The sequence below is a fragment of the Macaca mulatta genome, chromosome 5 (assembly GCF_049350105.2).
Source record: "Macaca mulatta isolate MMU2019108-1 chromosome 5, T2T-MMU8v2.0, whole genome shotgun sequence".
Classification (NCBI taxonomy): Eukaryota; Metazoa; Chordata; class Mammalia; order Primates; family Cercopithecidae; genus Macaca; species Macaca mulatta.
Window position 1 is genome coordinate 2,423,350 of NC_133410.1, and position 15,617 is coordinate 2,438,966.

At 54.2% G+C, this 15,617-nt stretch overlaps 1 protein-coding gene across 13 annotated transcripts in view; it reads right to left on the bottom strand.

The window, feature by feature from the left end:
• The window catches only part of ZFYVE28 (zinc finger FYVE-type containing 28), a 150,079-nt gene that overhangs the window by 22,952 nt on the left and 111,510 nt on the right, over positions 1-15,617 (bottom strand). For 11 of the 13 annotated variants that reach the window (XM_078002906.1, XM_078002904.1, XM_028848233.2 and 8 more), the window contains one exon: positions 12,425-13,675. In XM_078002906.1, the coding sequence (XP_077859032.1) occupies positions 12,425-13,675 (1,251 nt within the window). Of the gene's footprint in view, positions 1-2,095; positions 2,951-8,549; positions 13,676-13,802; positions 13,943-14,038; positions 14,148-15,617 lie in introns of those variants that run through there. The other 2 variants (XR_013417661.1, XR_013417660.1) reach the window with 2 other exon arrangements.

Genomic DNA, 15,617 nt, shown 5'->3' on the forward strand with positions numbered 1-15,617 from the left:
CTCAAGGAGCAGCACTATAGGCCTGGACTCTGCCCAGCTCCTTCTCCTGGAGCTCCCCAAGAATGGCAGCCCCCAACACCTGCCGATGCCCATCCCACTCCCCACACGCCTGGTGGAGGACATGAACCCTGCCTGGGTGGGCCCCAGCATCTGTGCCTTGGGAGGCTGAGGCTGGAGCGCCACCTGCCAGTCCATGGGGCTGCACTGGGCCAAGGAGCTGGGGTGGGGAGCAGAGGTGGCCAGGCTGCAGGGCAGCAGTTGCAGGGAGAGTCAGGGACGTGAGTGTCCAAATGAGCCAGGCGCCAGCACATCCTCCCAGGCCTTGCTGCCTTCCAGTCCTCAGAGCCACCTCCTTTCCACTTAGCCTAGAGCCAGCACGTCCCCCAACCAGGATCCTCAGTCACATCCAGGTGCTCTGGGATGCGGCATGAGGGGCTGGGAGGATGCCATGCTGCCGCACCTGAGAGGCACAGGCTGAACCTTGGGATGGGTCCTGCAGGCGGCCGGAGAGTTGGGTTGGAAGGGATGGTCCAGCCATGAAACGAACAGGAATGCCACAGACATGGAGACTCCCATCTCGAAGGCAGCTGTGGGACTCAGTGAGACCCAGCTGACAAAGCTCCCTACAGCTTCGTCCAGGCAGCTGAACGATGGTGGCTCCATGCCAAAGGGACAGGGAGGGAGGCCACAGTATAGTGCGATGCTAGCCCGAAGGGCAGACAGGGACAGGAGCAGGAGGGCACGCGGGGTCCAGAGGCAGGTCCCCTGGTTTGGCAGGGACAAGGGAAGCCGATTGCAGGGGCAGGGCTGTGGTGAGGGCCAGGTCAGATCATTGAGGGCCTGATAACGAGTCAGCGCCTCTGAGGGGACATCAGGAGGATGGACCAGGGTCGACGGATTACTCGATACTGCAGCAAAGAAACTCCATTCACGGAATAAGATGATAATTCAACAGACAGTCTGCTAGAAAGACATTGATTTTGTAGTCAAAAATCTTCCCACAAAGAAAACTCCAGGCCCAGATGGCTTCCCTGGTGAAGTCTACCTCACATTTCAGGCAGAAATAATGCCAGTTCTACACAAGCTCTTCCAGAAACCTGAAGAGGTGGAGCACTCCCCAACTCATCCTAGACAGCCATGCTCCTGCACCAGAAACAGGCATGACAAGAAGACAGCTGCCTGACAGTCCTCTCAGACAGATGCAAAATCCTACTGAAGTTTAGCAAATCAAAGCCAATGGTAAATCCAAAGGATAATACCTCATGACCGTGTACAGTTTGCCCCAGGACTGCAAGGCTGGCCGAACATCTGAACATCAATCAATGTGATTTATCACATTAACAGGCTAAACAGGAAAACCATGTGATTATGTCAAAGAAACCAGAAAAAGCATTTGAGAAAATCCAACATCTGTTCTTGATAAAAACAAACAACAAAAAACCTCTCAACAAATTAGGAATAGGAGAGAACTCCTTTTCTATTTTAGAAGATGAAGGGCATCTGTGAAAATCCTACAGCTCAAATCACACTTAACAATAGATACTGAATGCTTGGGAATGAGGCAGAATCATCCTGTTTCATTGTTTTCATTCAGCGTTATACTGGAGGTTCTGGCTGGTTAAAAAACACAAGAAAAAGAAATACATATAGGACATACAATTGAAAACAAGCAGAACTGTTTTTCTTCTCAGATGACAAGATCATCTAGGTAGGAAAACTGATGAAATCTTTGAAAAAAACATAACTACTAAAGTGAGTTTAGCAAGATCAATCTAGAAGATTAATCTTTTAGAAGATCAATCTACAAAGATCAGTTATAGCTATATATATTACCAATGAACAATTACAAATTAAAATTACAAAACAAACCAATTTACAATGGCATCACAAAACATAAAATACTTGAGGATTAATCTGACAAAAGATGTGCAAGACCTGTACAATTAAAAACCATAAAACTTTGCTCAGAGAAATTAAAGGCCTAAATAAATAAAGAGATATACTATGTTCATGAACCAGAAGTATTATTAAGATGCTAATTCTTTCCAAATTACTACATGGATTCTACATAATCCCAATCAAAATTCCAGCAGGCTTTTTTTTTTTTTTTGGCAAAAGTTGACAACCCTAAAATTCATATGGAAATACAAAGGAGACAGAATAGCCAAAACAACCTTTCAAAAGAAGATAAAGCTGAGCACTTGCACCTCCAACTAAGGCTTATTATAAAGCTACCATATTTAGGATGGTGTGGCATTGGTGTCAATACAGGCAAATAGATCAATGGGAGAGACTGGAGAGTTCAGAAGTGAACCCACCCCATGTGGTCAGCTAAAGACAAAAATGCAAAGGCAATTCAGTGGAGAAGGAATAGTCTTTCCCAACAAATAATTCTGGAATAATTGACTTTCCTTATGCAAAACAAAACAAAACTTTGATCCATGCCTCACACCATATACTTGAATTAATTCAAATGGAATACTGTATAGATCTAAATGTAAAACATAAAAGCATAAGATTTCCAGAAGAAAACATGGAAAAAAATCTTTGTGACTTTGGGTTATGAAAATAATTCTTAGTACAGCACCAAAATCACAATTCATAAAATAAAAAATGGATAAATTGTACTTCATCAAAATTAAAAACTTTTGCTCTTCAAAAGATACTGTTAGAATGAAAAGACAAGCCACAGATTGGGAGAAAATATTTGAAAATCACATAACAGACTTATATCCAGAATATATAAAGAACTCTCAGTACTCCATATGGATAAACAACCCAAGTGAAAGAAAAAGCAAAAGATGTCAACAGATGCTTCACCAAACAACCAATGACAAATAGCACATGAAGCGATGCTCAACTCAGTGAGGTAGCATGCCTGTAGTTCCAGCTACTTGGGAGACTGAAGTGAAGTAGGAGGATTGCTTGAGCCCAGGAGTTCAAGGCCAGCCTGGGCTGAACATAGTGAGACCCTGTCTCCAAAAAAAAAAAAACAAAACTTAAAAAAAAAAAAAAGATTTCCAACACTGTTATTCCTCAGAGAAATGCAAATTAAAACTACAATGAGGTACCACTTCACACCTATCTGAATGGTTAAAAAGCCCACCATACCAAGTGTTGACAAGGACATGGAGGAACTGAACTCTCATATGCTGTTGTTTATCGTATGCCAATCATATTTCAATAAAGCCATTTACAACAATTTTTTGTTTTTTTGAGATGGAGTGTCGCTCTGTCGCCCAGGTTGGAGTGCAGTGATACAATCTTGGCTCACTGCAACCTCTGCCTCCCAGGCTCAAGTGATTCTCCTGCCTCAGCCTCCCAAGTGGCTGGGATTACAGGCACCTGCCATAATGCCCAGCTAATTTTTGTATTTTTTTTAGTAAAGACGGGGTTTTACCATGTTGGCCAGGCTGGTCTCAAACTTCTGACCTCAAGTGATCTGCCTGCCTCGGCCTCCCAAAACGCCGGGATTACAGGCACGAGCCACCATGCCCAGCATTTACAACAATTTTTAAACCACCAGACCACTTCACCACCACGCTCACGTTACCGCCTCTGATGCCGTTCCTTCTCTCAGGGAAGTCTTTCCTGCCCACCCTGCCCACAAAGCTCTCTGAGATTTCCCACCCCACCGACCTCCTTCTGCCCTGTTCCCTGTCCCCTCTGCTCCTTCCCAGCACCTCGGCCCTCACAGGTCCTGCCACCTGGGCACCTTTCCTCCAGCCCCTTCCCTTCATTCAGGCCTCAGCAAATGTCAGAGCCTGCAGGAGGCCTCCCCCCACCCCACCCCCCGATTTTTGCTCTCACAAAAGGAGCTGCCTCACTGGCACTCTGCACCTCATGAAACAATTCTAATTTCTTCCCAGCACTGGCTGGAGGACCAGGTGGGGGGCGTGAGGGAGAGAGGATGGTGACGGGCTCCTTCCATGTAGCCGCAGCTGCCTGCAGGTGGTGCCCTTGAAGTCGACGGTGATGGAGGGGAAGGAGCAGGGTGGCGGATGTCGCAAGAGGTGCAGGGTGTGGTCCGGAGGCTGGGGGAGAAGCTGTGGTCACCAGGGAACAGACAGCCTATAAGGAAGGGCCCTCGGTGTGGTCATGAGGATGTGTGGGGGACCTGCGGTAATGACCATCCCCTTGGCCAGGCCTCCTGAGAGCACAGCCAGGCCGGGGCCTTCCCTCCAGCTCTGGGCCAGCTGTGAATTGGGAGGAGGCCCATCTGCAAGAAGGGTGGCACCTCCTCCCAGGACTTCGCTGGCCTGCGTGCCTACTGCATCCAGGGTACCACTCAGGGCCTTGCGATCACTGTCCCCCATGGGGTTCTGGTGACACAGGCATCACCGAGCTTGCTGAGGTTGTGTGCCTGGGGCCGGTGAGAGCAAGAACCCAGCTCTGCCCTCTCACCCAGGCCTGTGTGTGGCGGACCAGCCCTGGTCTTATCCCCGACTCACCGTGTCAGCCCGGGAGGCCCTGTCACTTACAAACGATTGACTTAATGACAGTCATTACACCTAATCTGTTTTTCAAGAGTCTAATTAATTCCAAGTCCTCCTCTATTTTTAAACCACTCAATCATTCTCGTTTTTCCTGCCGGGGCATGAAGTGGGTGGAAGGTCTCGGTGTTCCCTGCAGGGCCTCGGGACACCTGTTTTAGGGACCGATGGCTGCAGCAGCCTAGTGGGCACCTGCCACCAGGCCCCAGACAGTCTGGGGGAAATGGTAGCCATGTAAGCATCCCAGTGAGGGGGAGGGGAGGCCCGCGGGGTGGCACCTGCTGCCCAAGGTCACAGGCACTGGAGCAAGGCTGGGCTGCCCCAGTCCCAGACCTGTCACTCCGTCCCCTCGTCCTGCAGTGGGTCCACTGGGGACCCCCTGGAGTTGGGGAGCCCCTGCAGCCAGGGAGCCCCTGCAGCCCAGCAGCCCAGTCTTCCACCCAGAGGCTGCCTGTGTCCTCTGAGCCCCCAGAACAGCTCCACAGTGGGGCTGGGCCACTGAAGGCTCTGTCAGTCCTGCCGGCACTGCAGGGAGGGAAGCATGGCCTTCCGGGCCACTGAGGCCAGAGCACCACACGGCCCTTGGATGAGGCCCCACCCAGGGAAGGGGCTGACGCCTGTCTGCTGGTGGGAAAGCCAACTGGGGGATGTGGGAACGAAGCACATCGGAAGTGCCAGCAGCAGGTGACTCCCCATGCAGTGGCGCCTTCACCAATGTGCCAGCCACAACCTGCCCTCCTCTGGGCTGGGCACCGGGGGACGGGCTGGGGGCCGCAGGACCCTCTGTGTCATGGCCCGGAGGGGCCCAGGAGGATTTGCAGCAGCGACCTCACCACAGGGCAGGGGTCAGCAGGCCTGGGAGAGCTGGAGCTGCCTTGGGATAGACCGGCTGCAGGCTCTCCTCCATGACACCCCTGAACCCTGTCCTCACACTGGCAGAGGGCAGAGGAGCCCGTGGAATGACCCCAGGCCACGGCGGAGAAGAAGCCAGGTGGGGTGCGGCGGGTGGATGTTCAAGCTGGAGGCCGGGACCCACTGTCCGGGAGCAAGGTCATGAAGCACCACGGCAAAGCCTGATGTCACCCGGGACAGCTGTCACCGCCAGGAGAGTGGGAGACGGAGATGTGAATCCAGGAAACAATGAAATCCAGAGGCAAAGCCAAGACTGATCATGGCAAAGATGACCAGGAACGGCTGCAAGAGCAATCCAGAAGCAAGGTGAGGAGTGACAGTGGGGTGCCACGGTGACATAGTAACATGGCGGGCTGTGCTGGGAGGAACAGCAGAGCACGAGCTGTGATGCGTGAGGAGTGCGTCCTGCCATGTGGCTGGGGCCTGCTGTTGGTTCATTTTGCAGATGACAAAACTGAGGCTCAGGCTGAGCAGCCAGTTCACCAGGCACTGCCTTTCGCCTCACATCTGCCTATGGAGCAGGGCACTCCCCACCGCGCCTCCAGCGAGTCCCCTAAAAGGGATCTCCCTCAATGTCCGTCATCTGTCTGCCACTGACAAGTTCTGGAAGGAAGGCGCACACAGTCAGGGCATGTGCCACATGGTTGGGGCAGAGGCTTGGCCACTGTCTGTCCCGAGAGGCCTGTGAGACTCCTATCATTCTACCTAGAGCAACGGCCAGAGAGGCTGCTGAGCATGGTGGGGCAGTGGCGGGGGGGTGAGGTCACCAGCCGGACTCAAGTGCAGTCACAGAGGCGCTTGACTGCACAATGGAGCAGGCCTGGCCTTCCCCTGTGGGACGGACAGTGACAGGCCCTGAGACCTCCCTAAGCCAGTGCCTGGGCAGCCTCGACCGTGTGTCAGGACGGCACAGCCTCCGTCAGTCCCACTCTGATGCACAGAGGCCCCTGACACTGGTTCCAGCCTCCTCCCAACTAGGCATCAGGGCTGCAGGATTGATGGCAACAAATAAAACCCAGGCCACCAGAGATGAGAACGTTCTCCCGCCCCGCCGCAGAGGAGGAACGCGCCTTGCACCACACGATCAACCAGAAAGGCAGAGGAACAAACTTGTTTCTAGAATTTCTATAAACTTAATTACACAAGATAAAATTGAGGACATCTGCAAATCAAAACATATCCAAAAACGAAGTCAAAGGGCAAGAACAACTTGGAGAAAGCCATAAACAGACCAGACGGAACGTTTTCACGTCCGAAAAGCGTGACGTCCCAGCTGAAAAACAGCAGAAAACACAGTCACTTCGCAGAACGAAAAACACAGGCGCTAACAGAACAACTGCCCAGGTTGGCAGTCACCAGAGAGGGGCAAACCTCAGGAACCGCGAAGGGTACTCCGTTTTCTCCCCCTCGAGTTGGAGCTGGAAGTGTCGGCGGTTTTCTCCCCCTCGAGTTGGAGTTGGAAGTGTCGGCGAGGGATCGCACTGCTGCGGGTATCAGCTCTTTCTGGAAAGCAGTTTGACAGCGAATGGCAGAGCTTTAAAATGCTTCATACCTTTGCTATGGTGATTCTACTTCTAAGGACCAATTCTAAAGAAATAATCCAAGGCTGGGCACAGCGGCCCATGCCTGTAATCCCAGCACCCTGGGAGGCTAACGTGGGAAGACAGCTTGAGCCCAGGCAGGGAGCCATGTCTGTGCCACAGCACTCCAGCCTGGGCAACCAAGGGAGGCTCTGTGGTTGAAAAGAGAAAAGGGAAGGGAAGGGGAGGGGAGGGGAGGGGAGGGAAAGGGAGGGGAGGGGAGGGGAGGGGAGGGGAGGGGAGGGAGGAAGGGAAGGGGAGGGAGGAAGCGAAGGGGAGGGGAGGGGAGGGAGGAAGGGAAGGAAGGGTGGGAGGGAGGGAAGGGAAGGGAGGGTGGGAGGGAGGGAAGGGAAGGGAGGGTGGGAGGGAGGGAAGGGAAGGGAGGGTGGGAGGGAGGGAAGGAAGGGAAGGGAAGGAGAAGGGAAGGGAGGGTGGGAGAGAGGGAAAGGAAGGAGAAGGGAAGAGAGGGTGGGAAGGAGGGGAGGGAAGGGAAAGGAGGGTGGGAAGAAGGGAGGGGAGGGTGGGAGGAAGGGAAGCGAGGGTGGGAGGAAGGGAAGGGAAGGGAAAGGAAGGGAGGGAAAGGAAGGGAGGGAAGGGAAGGGAGGGGAGGGTGGGTGGAAGGGAAGGGAAGGGAAGATGGGAGGGAGGGAAGGGAAGGGAGGGTGGGAGGGAGGGAAGGGAAGGGAGGGTGGGAGGGAAGGAAGGGAAGGGTGAGGAGGGTGGGAGGGAGAAAGGAAATGGAAAGAAAGGAGAAAGAAAAGGGAAAAAAGGAAGGAAAGGAAAAAAAGAAAGAAAGAAGAAAGAAAAGGAAGAAAAGAAAGAAAAAGAAGAGAAAAGGAAAGCGGATCCATGAGGCAGACAAAAAACCATAGAGGAAACTATAAAACCATGTTCAGTGGGAAAAAAATAATAAAACCGTTCATAAGATTAGGAGTGATATTTATGTCTTTCTTTACTTCTTTTGTTTGTAAGAACTAGGGTCTGGCTCTGTCACCCAGGCTGCAGTACAGTGGTACAATCATAGGTCACCGCAGTCTCCACCTCCTGGGCTCAAGCAATTCTCCTGCTTCAGCCTCCAAAGTAGCTGGGATTACAGGCCCACACCACTGCACCTGGCTAATTTACTTTTACTTTCCATGAGATGGGGTCTTGCTATATTGTCCAGGCTGGTCTTGAACTCCTGGCCTCAAGCAATCCATCTGCCTCAGTCCCCAAAGGGCTGGGAATGCAAGCATGAGCCACCAGACCCAGTCTCTCCTTCTTATGTTTTCCAAAGCTTCTACAATGAACAGGGACCACATTTATAATCAGCAAACAGGGAGTCAGTGTTACTTTTCGCAGAAGGCAGAGGCTGGAAATCCACTTCATGGTGTCCTTGGAAGGAATGGACGACCGGCCTGAGCGGAGTTTCTGTCATCTAGACAAGTAACTTACAAGGGTGACTTCAAGAGGACAGAAGGTTCTGGATCAATGAGGTGAGGCTAGCTGAGGGGAAAATAAGCTTTTAAAAAATGTCAACTTCTCCAAAAGGATTCATTGACCACTGAGAAGGTGGGAAAGAAGCCAGTAAAATGAAAAGAGCTGAAGGGTGTAGGTTCCAGAACATTCTCATCAGCAAGGCTGATTCACTGCTGTCTGTCGAGGATGATGTCTGGACTCCCGGCGACACCACCCGAGGAAATGCCCCAGACAGGGGCTCCTCCTGGCTGGGACCCTCGCACCAGGACCCCAGCGGGCCGTGTGCCAACCCACCTCCTGTGTGCATCTGTACCCTGGCTGGTGGCTGGGAAGCCCTGTCCTTCCTCCTGGAGGCTGTCGTCTGCCTGGCCAGAAACACAGGCTCCAGGGGTCTCGGGGGAATCTGGCCTCGCGGGCCGGTCTGCCACGGCTCCACACATTTCCTTCATTTGCAGCACACGGAGGTCCAACTCACACGTGGGACTGGAAGCCGTGAGTCAGGGCCGTGCCCTCTTTTTCCCTCTGAACCGTCCACACCACAACCACAGGGGCTGCAGGGGCGCCTGCCGGGTGAGCGGGTCTCATGGCCAAACAGGCCCGGGCTCTTCCAGATGCTCTCAGCTAAGGCAAATACCACCCTCTCCGTCTCAGTCTCTCCTGCTGTAGAATGGGAGGGCTAACCAACCACAGCCACACCTGTGCACGCGACCGGCCTCGCACAAACGTTACTTAACACCAGCCAGGCTTCCTGACACGCGGCTGTTTGAATTTGGGTGAACTTTCTCCGTGTGTGAAGCTGGCCTCCTCGTCTGTCTGTGTGAAAACCTCCACTGCCTTATCACCTCCGTATGGTGTGAGGTGACACCTGGGGGGACAGGGCACGTCTCTTGTTCCTTGATGGGTCTCCGGTGCCTGGCCCAGAACATGCTTGAGACACAGATGAGTGGGGGAGTGAACGAGGCTCCCAGGGTGCGTACCGCCTGTGCCTTGGATGGGACAGTTGCCATGTGCCGCCGCCTGCTGACCTGATTTCCAGCTACCTCCGGGCACAGTGCTGGGCCCAGGCACTGTCCTAAATCGAACCAAACACGTGCTGTCCTGATTACCCTGCGATGTGCTTGCTCTCTCGGATCCTCAGCACCTGCCAGAAACGCTTCCTTGGAAGATGGCACCACCACCTGGGCTCCTTCCCTTTCCTCAGCTGAGCCTCAGCGCCTGTGCTGAGCTGCGTGAGGCCTGGAAAGCTGAGGCCGCGTTAAGAGGCCGTGTCCGTGGTGGAGCACAGAGCTCAGGCCAGGAAGGCAGGAGGAGCTTCCGGAGGGGGTGAGCGTCCACTGGCTGTCACCTGGACAACCCCCACCACCCCCAGCAGCAAAAGATGGGCAGGCCCCAAACCAAAAACTCCCCTCTTATCCTGTCAAAGAATTTCTGACGGTTTCATGTGAAACTTGGAGAAAAACGATCCATTGCCAATGAACTGGGTCTGGTCTGAGCCCCTGAGGAAAGCATCCAGTAGTAGGGAAAAGGTGCCCTGGCTGACACGGCCGAGAAGCTCAGGCTGTATCTCAAAAATGGTCTCACCCAAAAGAGGAGAGGCTGTTTGTGCAACGCTGTTCATCGTGGCACGTCTGTGACAGCAAAAGGCTGGAAACAAGCCCAAGCCAGCACCGGGACCCGAGTGCACGCCAGGCCAGCCTCGCATGGGGCCCTGCCCCGAGGTGAAGGGAAGGAGGGACGTCTCTAGAAAGCACAGGAGCGGCTCGGGCAGAAGGCCAGGAGAGCGAGGTGGGGGCGACTGCCTGTAGCAGGAGGCCCTTCACCAAATACGGGGACGGGGGATACGCGGGTGTGTATCTGAACTTCTACTCATGTGCCTTTGCTTACATTTTTGAAAACTGAAGGATGTACTACAAAACATTCTTAAACTGTTCCCTTTGGGGGCAGGGGAGAAAAAGGTTCCTTCAGACAGAGTTCTCTGGGTCTATCTTATTTATAGATTTGACTGGGAACCACACAAATAGAAAGTTGTATCAGCTGTCAATGGCAGTCTCTACACACGTAATGCTGAATGAGACCATGGAACCTGCTGTAAAGCAATGGTGTCCAGTGGTGTTAGAGCCATCAGCTGACTGCTGACCAGTGGGGTGTGCCCTAAGGACAAAACAAAGACAAGGACCAGTGTAAGGAAGGACGTGGAAACTGGAACCCCCGTCCGTGACTGCCTGGATGCCAACGGCGGCCACAGTGGAAAGTAGTCTGGCAGCTCCTCAAAACGCCACACACAGAGTGACCACATGATCTGCAATTCTGCTCACAGGGATCTACCCAGACGAGCTGAAGACATGTGTCCACACAAAAACTCGGATGAAACTTTTCATCACAGCCAAAACGTAGAAACAACACATCCGCCATCCACCAGTGAATGAAGAAGCGAAAGACGGGCTCCCCATGCGGTGAGCGTGATTCAGCCATAAAAAGGAACGGCGTGCGGCTGTGCACCTCTACACGTGGCCCTTACAGACGTTACGCTCGCTGGAGGAAGCCGGGCCCCAGAGGTCACACACCACAGATGCTCCTTGACTCAACCCATCGGATGCTAAGTCAGAAATGCATCTAACACTCCTAGCCTCCAAAACGCGGAGGACGGTTCCTGCTGGGTTCGCGTCACTTTCACGCCCTCGTTAAGCCGAGCCATCGTAAGTCGGGAACCACCTGTACCTGAATGTGTTCACAGGAAATGTCCAGAAGAGGCAAATCCATTGATGGAAAGTGACAGAGGCTGCCAGGGCCTGGTGGGGAGTGGGGAGGGATGCTGGGAAGCAGGCCCAGCCCACCCAGCCCTCAGCACAGGAAAGAGCTGCAGGGAGGCCCGGAGCCCTGAGTGGGCAGCGGAAAGGAAGAATGGCCTGACTGTCTCAGGGCCCTGGCCAGTCCTGCTCCTCCAGCAAGTGTACGACCTGGGAGGACCCAGCACAGGAAGAAGGAGACGTCTGCCCTGCACTGAGAAGCCCCTTTCCCCGGTGTGAGGACCCTCTCCTGGGCCTGCCCGCCATCCTCCAACACAGCCCCTCACTCCTGCCACCTGTGCCCCCGACCTCTGTCCCCATCTGCTGCCCAGCTCCCACGGCTCCTGGGGGGCTTTTCCGGCCTCCAGTTGAACCTCCTCCCCTCCATCCTCCCTCTCTCTTCCCTGTTAGAGAGGCCTATAGACACGGCCACAGCCAAGGCGGGAGCCCTGCAGGGTGGGGTCCTGGCAAGGGGGCCAGTGGCCCTGACAATGCAGCCATGAGACAATGAGCCATGCCTTTCCCTCCCTGTCTCCAGTGTGGGGGATGGGAGCCCATGAGAAGAGACAGGAGACCTCCCCACCTCCCCGCAATGCAGGGAAAGGAGGAGATAGTCCTGGGAAGGGCAGAGGCCCTGGGAACACCCCTGGGAATTTGCCTGTGGGTGGTCTCAGGACCCCTCACGGCCCCAGGTTCTACGCCCATAGCCACGGGTCTGTGTCTTGTTTCAGCCCGGTGCGAGCCAGGCAGCCACGGTGGTCAGCAAAGAGAAGTGAGCAGTGCGCTTGGATGCGGCCCAGGGCAAGGGGCTAGGCACCGGCACAGCCCACTCCCTCTGCCCTGCGTCGGCACACGTGGCTCACACCAGGTGCGGGATGAGCCGGGGCTGTGGCAGGTGAGCTGAGGGCTTGGCACTGAGCCCATGACACCTGAAAGGCACCTGGAACATCAGAAACAGGGAAGCGGGCCTGCTGGCACACATTTCCCGGTGCACGATGCCCCACAGGGCGGGTGCCTCTACAGCCAGCTCCTGCCCCTGCCCTCCTCACATAGACCCCACACCTGGCCAGGGCCCAGCACCTGTCGGTGGCCAAGATGGCCCAGGTGGAAACACTGTAATGCTTGGAGAACGCGCCAGCACCTGCCCCCAGTGCAGAGAGGACAAACCCAGTCCCTGGGCCAGACTGGCTCTTACCTGGAGCCCGACAGGGGCTGAGGTGCCTCATGAGCCGAGGGGCTCCCGGCATCCAGCTCTCTGATCTCTGGCTCCTGCTGACCTGCAACCCTGGCCTCTCCTTGCAGCCCACTCGCTGTGTCCACCTGGGAACCTGAGGTGTGAGGCAGGCACTTGTTGGAAGTGGGGGCTTTGGGCTCCCGCCCGTCGGAGGCATCTTCTGAGGGCGGGGGCGCCTCGTCCTGTCTCTCCGCGGCCCTGTCGCTGGCCTTGGCTAAGCTGGCAGCGTACGAGGCGCCAATGACGCCTCCCGGGCTGCACTTCTCCTGCAGACGCTCCACCACATCCTCCCTGCTGTCCCCACAGCTCCCACAGCACACGCAGGAATGCAAGAGGCAGTTGGTGGCCGCAGTGCTAAGCTTGTGGGGGCCGCCATCCATCCCCTCGGCCACGGGCTCCGAGGCGGCCTCCTGGGTGGCGACAGCAGAGTCCAGGGAAGTGGGAGATTTGGGGTTGAAGATGACCGTGGCTGAGAGCTTCATGCCCCCTGTTCGGTGGGCGATCATCTCGGCCGTCTCTGTGTCGTCCGCACCTACCTCCCAGCCGTCCAGGTGCAGCCGCGAGTCCAGGCAGCTGCAGGAGCTGGTGCCCGCGAGGCTGGCCCCGCCTGTGCCCTCGGCCTCGGGGTTGTTGTTGTTGCTCAAGTCCTCCTCCTTTTCCGAGGCGGGCACGCTGACCCCCGCTGCTCCGCCTGGCCCACCCTGCCCTTTCTCCTGGGGGTCGGCCCGAATACTGCCTGCCCACCCAAATGGGCCACCTGGGGACTCCGGCCTGGCCAGGGCTTCTGCCGTCCCCTCTACGTCATCCATGAAGAACACACGCTCCTCCTCGTCACTGCCCGACCGCAGGCGTGCTCTGCGTGGAGAGGCCTCCCCGCCTGGGCTGCCCTCTGCTCCCGGCCTGTGCGCGGGGGACTGGCAGGCGCTGGGTGGTGACAGCAGAGAGGACATCTCGTCCCCCGCTCTGTGAACCATGCGGCTGAGCTGCTCCAGCTCCTGGTCGTCGTACTGCATGGAGCAGGCCAGCTCTGCGTCCGGGTCTTTGGCCTTGACTGAGAGTGGCCCCTCAGGGGGGAGAGGGGCAGAGAGGGCAGGAGTCAGCACAGCGGGTCCCTGCACGTCTGCGCGGATGGGGAACTCCACGTCTTGGGAAATGCAGAGGTTCCGTTCCAGCGTGTGCAGCTCCTCCTCTGTCAGTGTCTGCAGCAAATCCCTACAAATCAAGACAAAACACAAGGGTGAGGGTCCCCAAAGCCACACCAGCCTCCTTGGCCAGGAGCGGATGCAGCACCCTGGAGTCTGCACCAGCAGAACAGCAGCCAGGCACTGAACGCTTGCACCTGAATTCACATGGCACCAGCAGGTCTCCTCCACCACAGATCAAGGCTCAGGTCTCGCCGCCCAGGACAACGGTGTTCAAGGTGGCCGGCTGGGATTCTAGTACAGTGTCTTTTTTAAAACAAGATTCTGGAAACTTTTGCTGAAAATAAGAAAGCCCTGATTGTTAGGCATGTGTTAGTTGCATGAATAAAAACTCCAAGGAGTGAAAAAAATATGTGCTGGTTTACACACAGACCTTCACCCTTTCATTCCGCAAATACCACTGAGCACTGGCTATGCAGCAGGAACCGGGCACTAGGACACGAGGACGAAGGCAGGTGTGCTCCTGCCCTTGTGGACTCAGCCTGCAGTTGGGGGAGGCAGATGATAAACAGGTATTTATACAAACAATGACTGAACTACAATGACAGCTGCAACCAAAGACAACGCAAGCCATGAAGGAGGGTGCAGCAGGGCACCTGGTTGAGGCCGGGAAGGCTTCCTGGAGGAAGGGGCATTGAGGCCGAGACCCAAAGGTGCAGTAAATTCAGTGATGCTGAGCAGGAAGCTCCTGCAGCAGGCTCCTACAGGCCGACTGTGGGCTGCTCTCTGCTGGGAGAAGCTTCAGCTGTGTCTGTGGTCTGAGTCCCACATAGGACGTTCCTGCACAGCCATGGCTGTTGTGAGGAAGTGCGCTTTGCAGAGCTGGGCAGAACTTTCATAAGCTGAACCCACCCATGTGAATAGCAGCAAGATTTAGAAGTGAAACCCCAACCAGGCCCCCAGCACTCTGGCTGTCGCATGACATCATCCTGACTCCATAGGCCGAGGCACGCACCTGCTCTGCTGCTCTGAAGAAATGGGAATTCTGTCTACACTCTCTTGTGGCAGGATTTGTTCGCTGATGTTATATTTGTGTAGAATCTCCAGATAAAATATAGGACACTCAGTTAAACTTCAATTTCAGATAAACAACAAATAAGTACTTTTAAAGTGTCATTAGAAATAGTTGTAAGTGTAAGTATATCCCAAATGCTGCTCATTTGGGACATACACTAAAAAGAGTCTGTTGTTTATCTGAAATTCCAACTGAACTGGGCGATCTGCTATTGTATTGCTAGATCTGGCAATGCTATTCTGTAAGATTCACGCATCATAGAGCACGTTGCCATAGGTCATTAATTCTTGTGGCTGCACTGTCTTCCATGGGGTAAATGTACGTAGTTCCTTTATCTGTTACACCTGACGGGTTTTGTGACCCAGGATTTTCGTGCATCTCTCTTGAAGAACACACGAGTGCATTTCTGCTGACTGCACATATGGGGTGGAACTGCTGAGCCAGACAGCGGGGAGGAGCCAGGATCCAGGCACGCCTGCCCACAGCTTGGCCAATAGCATGGCTTGCCCCAGGCCCTCAAGAGCACCTACTGTCTTTAACTGAATCCTTCCTGGTGAGTGAGTAATAGTATCTTATCTTATTATGGCTTTCCATTGTTTTAGCCTAATGACCAATGAAGTTGGTCACAGTTGACATACTTATCAGCCCTTAGATTTTCTCTATGCAAAGTTCCTGTTCAAGCCTTTTGCCCATTATTAATTGGGTTGTCTGCCTTTTTCTTATTGATTGACAGGAGTTCTTTATTAGATATATTCTCCAACTCTTTGGCTTGCCTTTTCATTCTCTTAATGGTGCTTTTGATGAAGGTTTTAATTTTAATAAAGTCCAATTATAACATTTTTTCTTTATGATTAGTGTTTTGTGTCCTGTTTAAGAAAGCTCTTCCCACTCCACAGTCACAAAGATGTTCTCCTTGACATTTTCCTCTAAAAGCTTT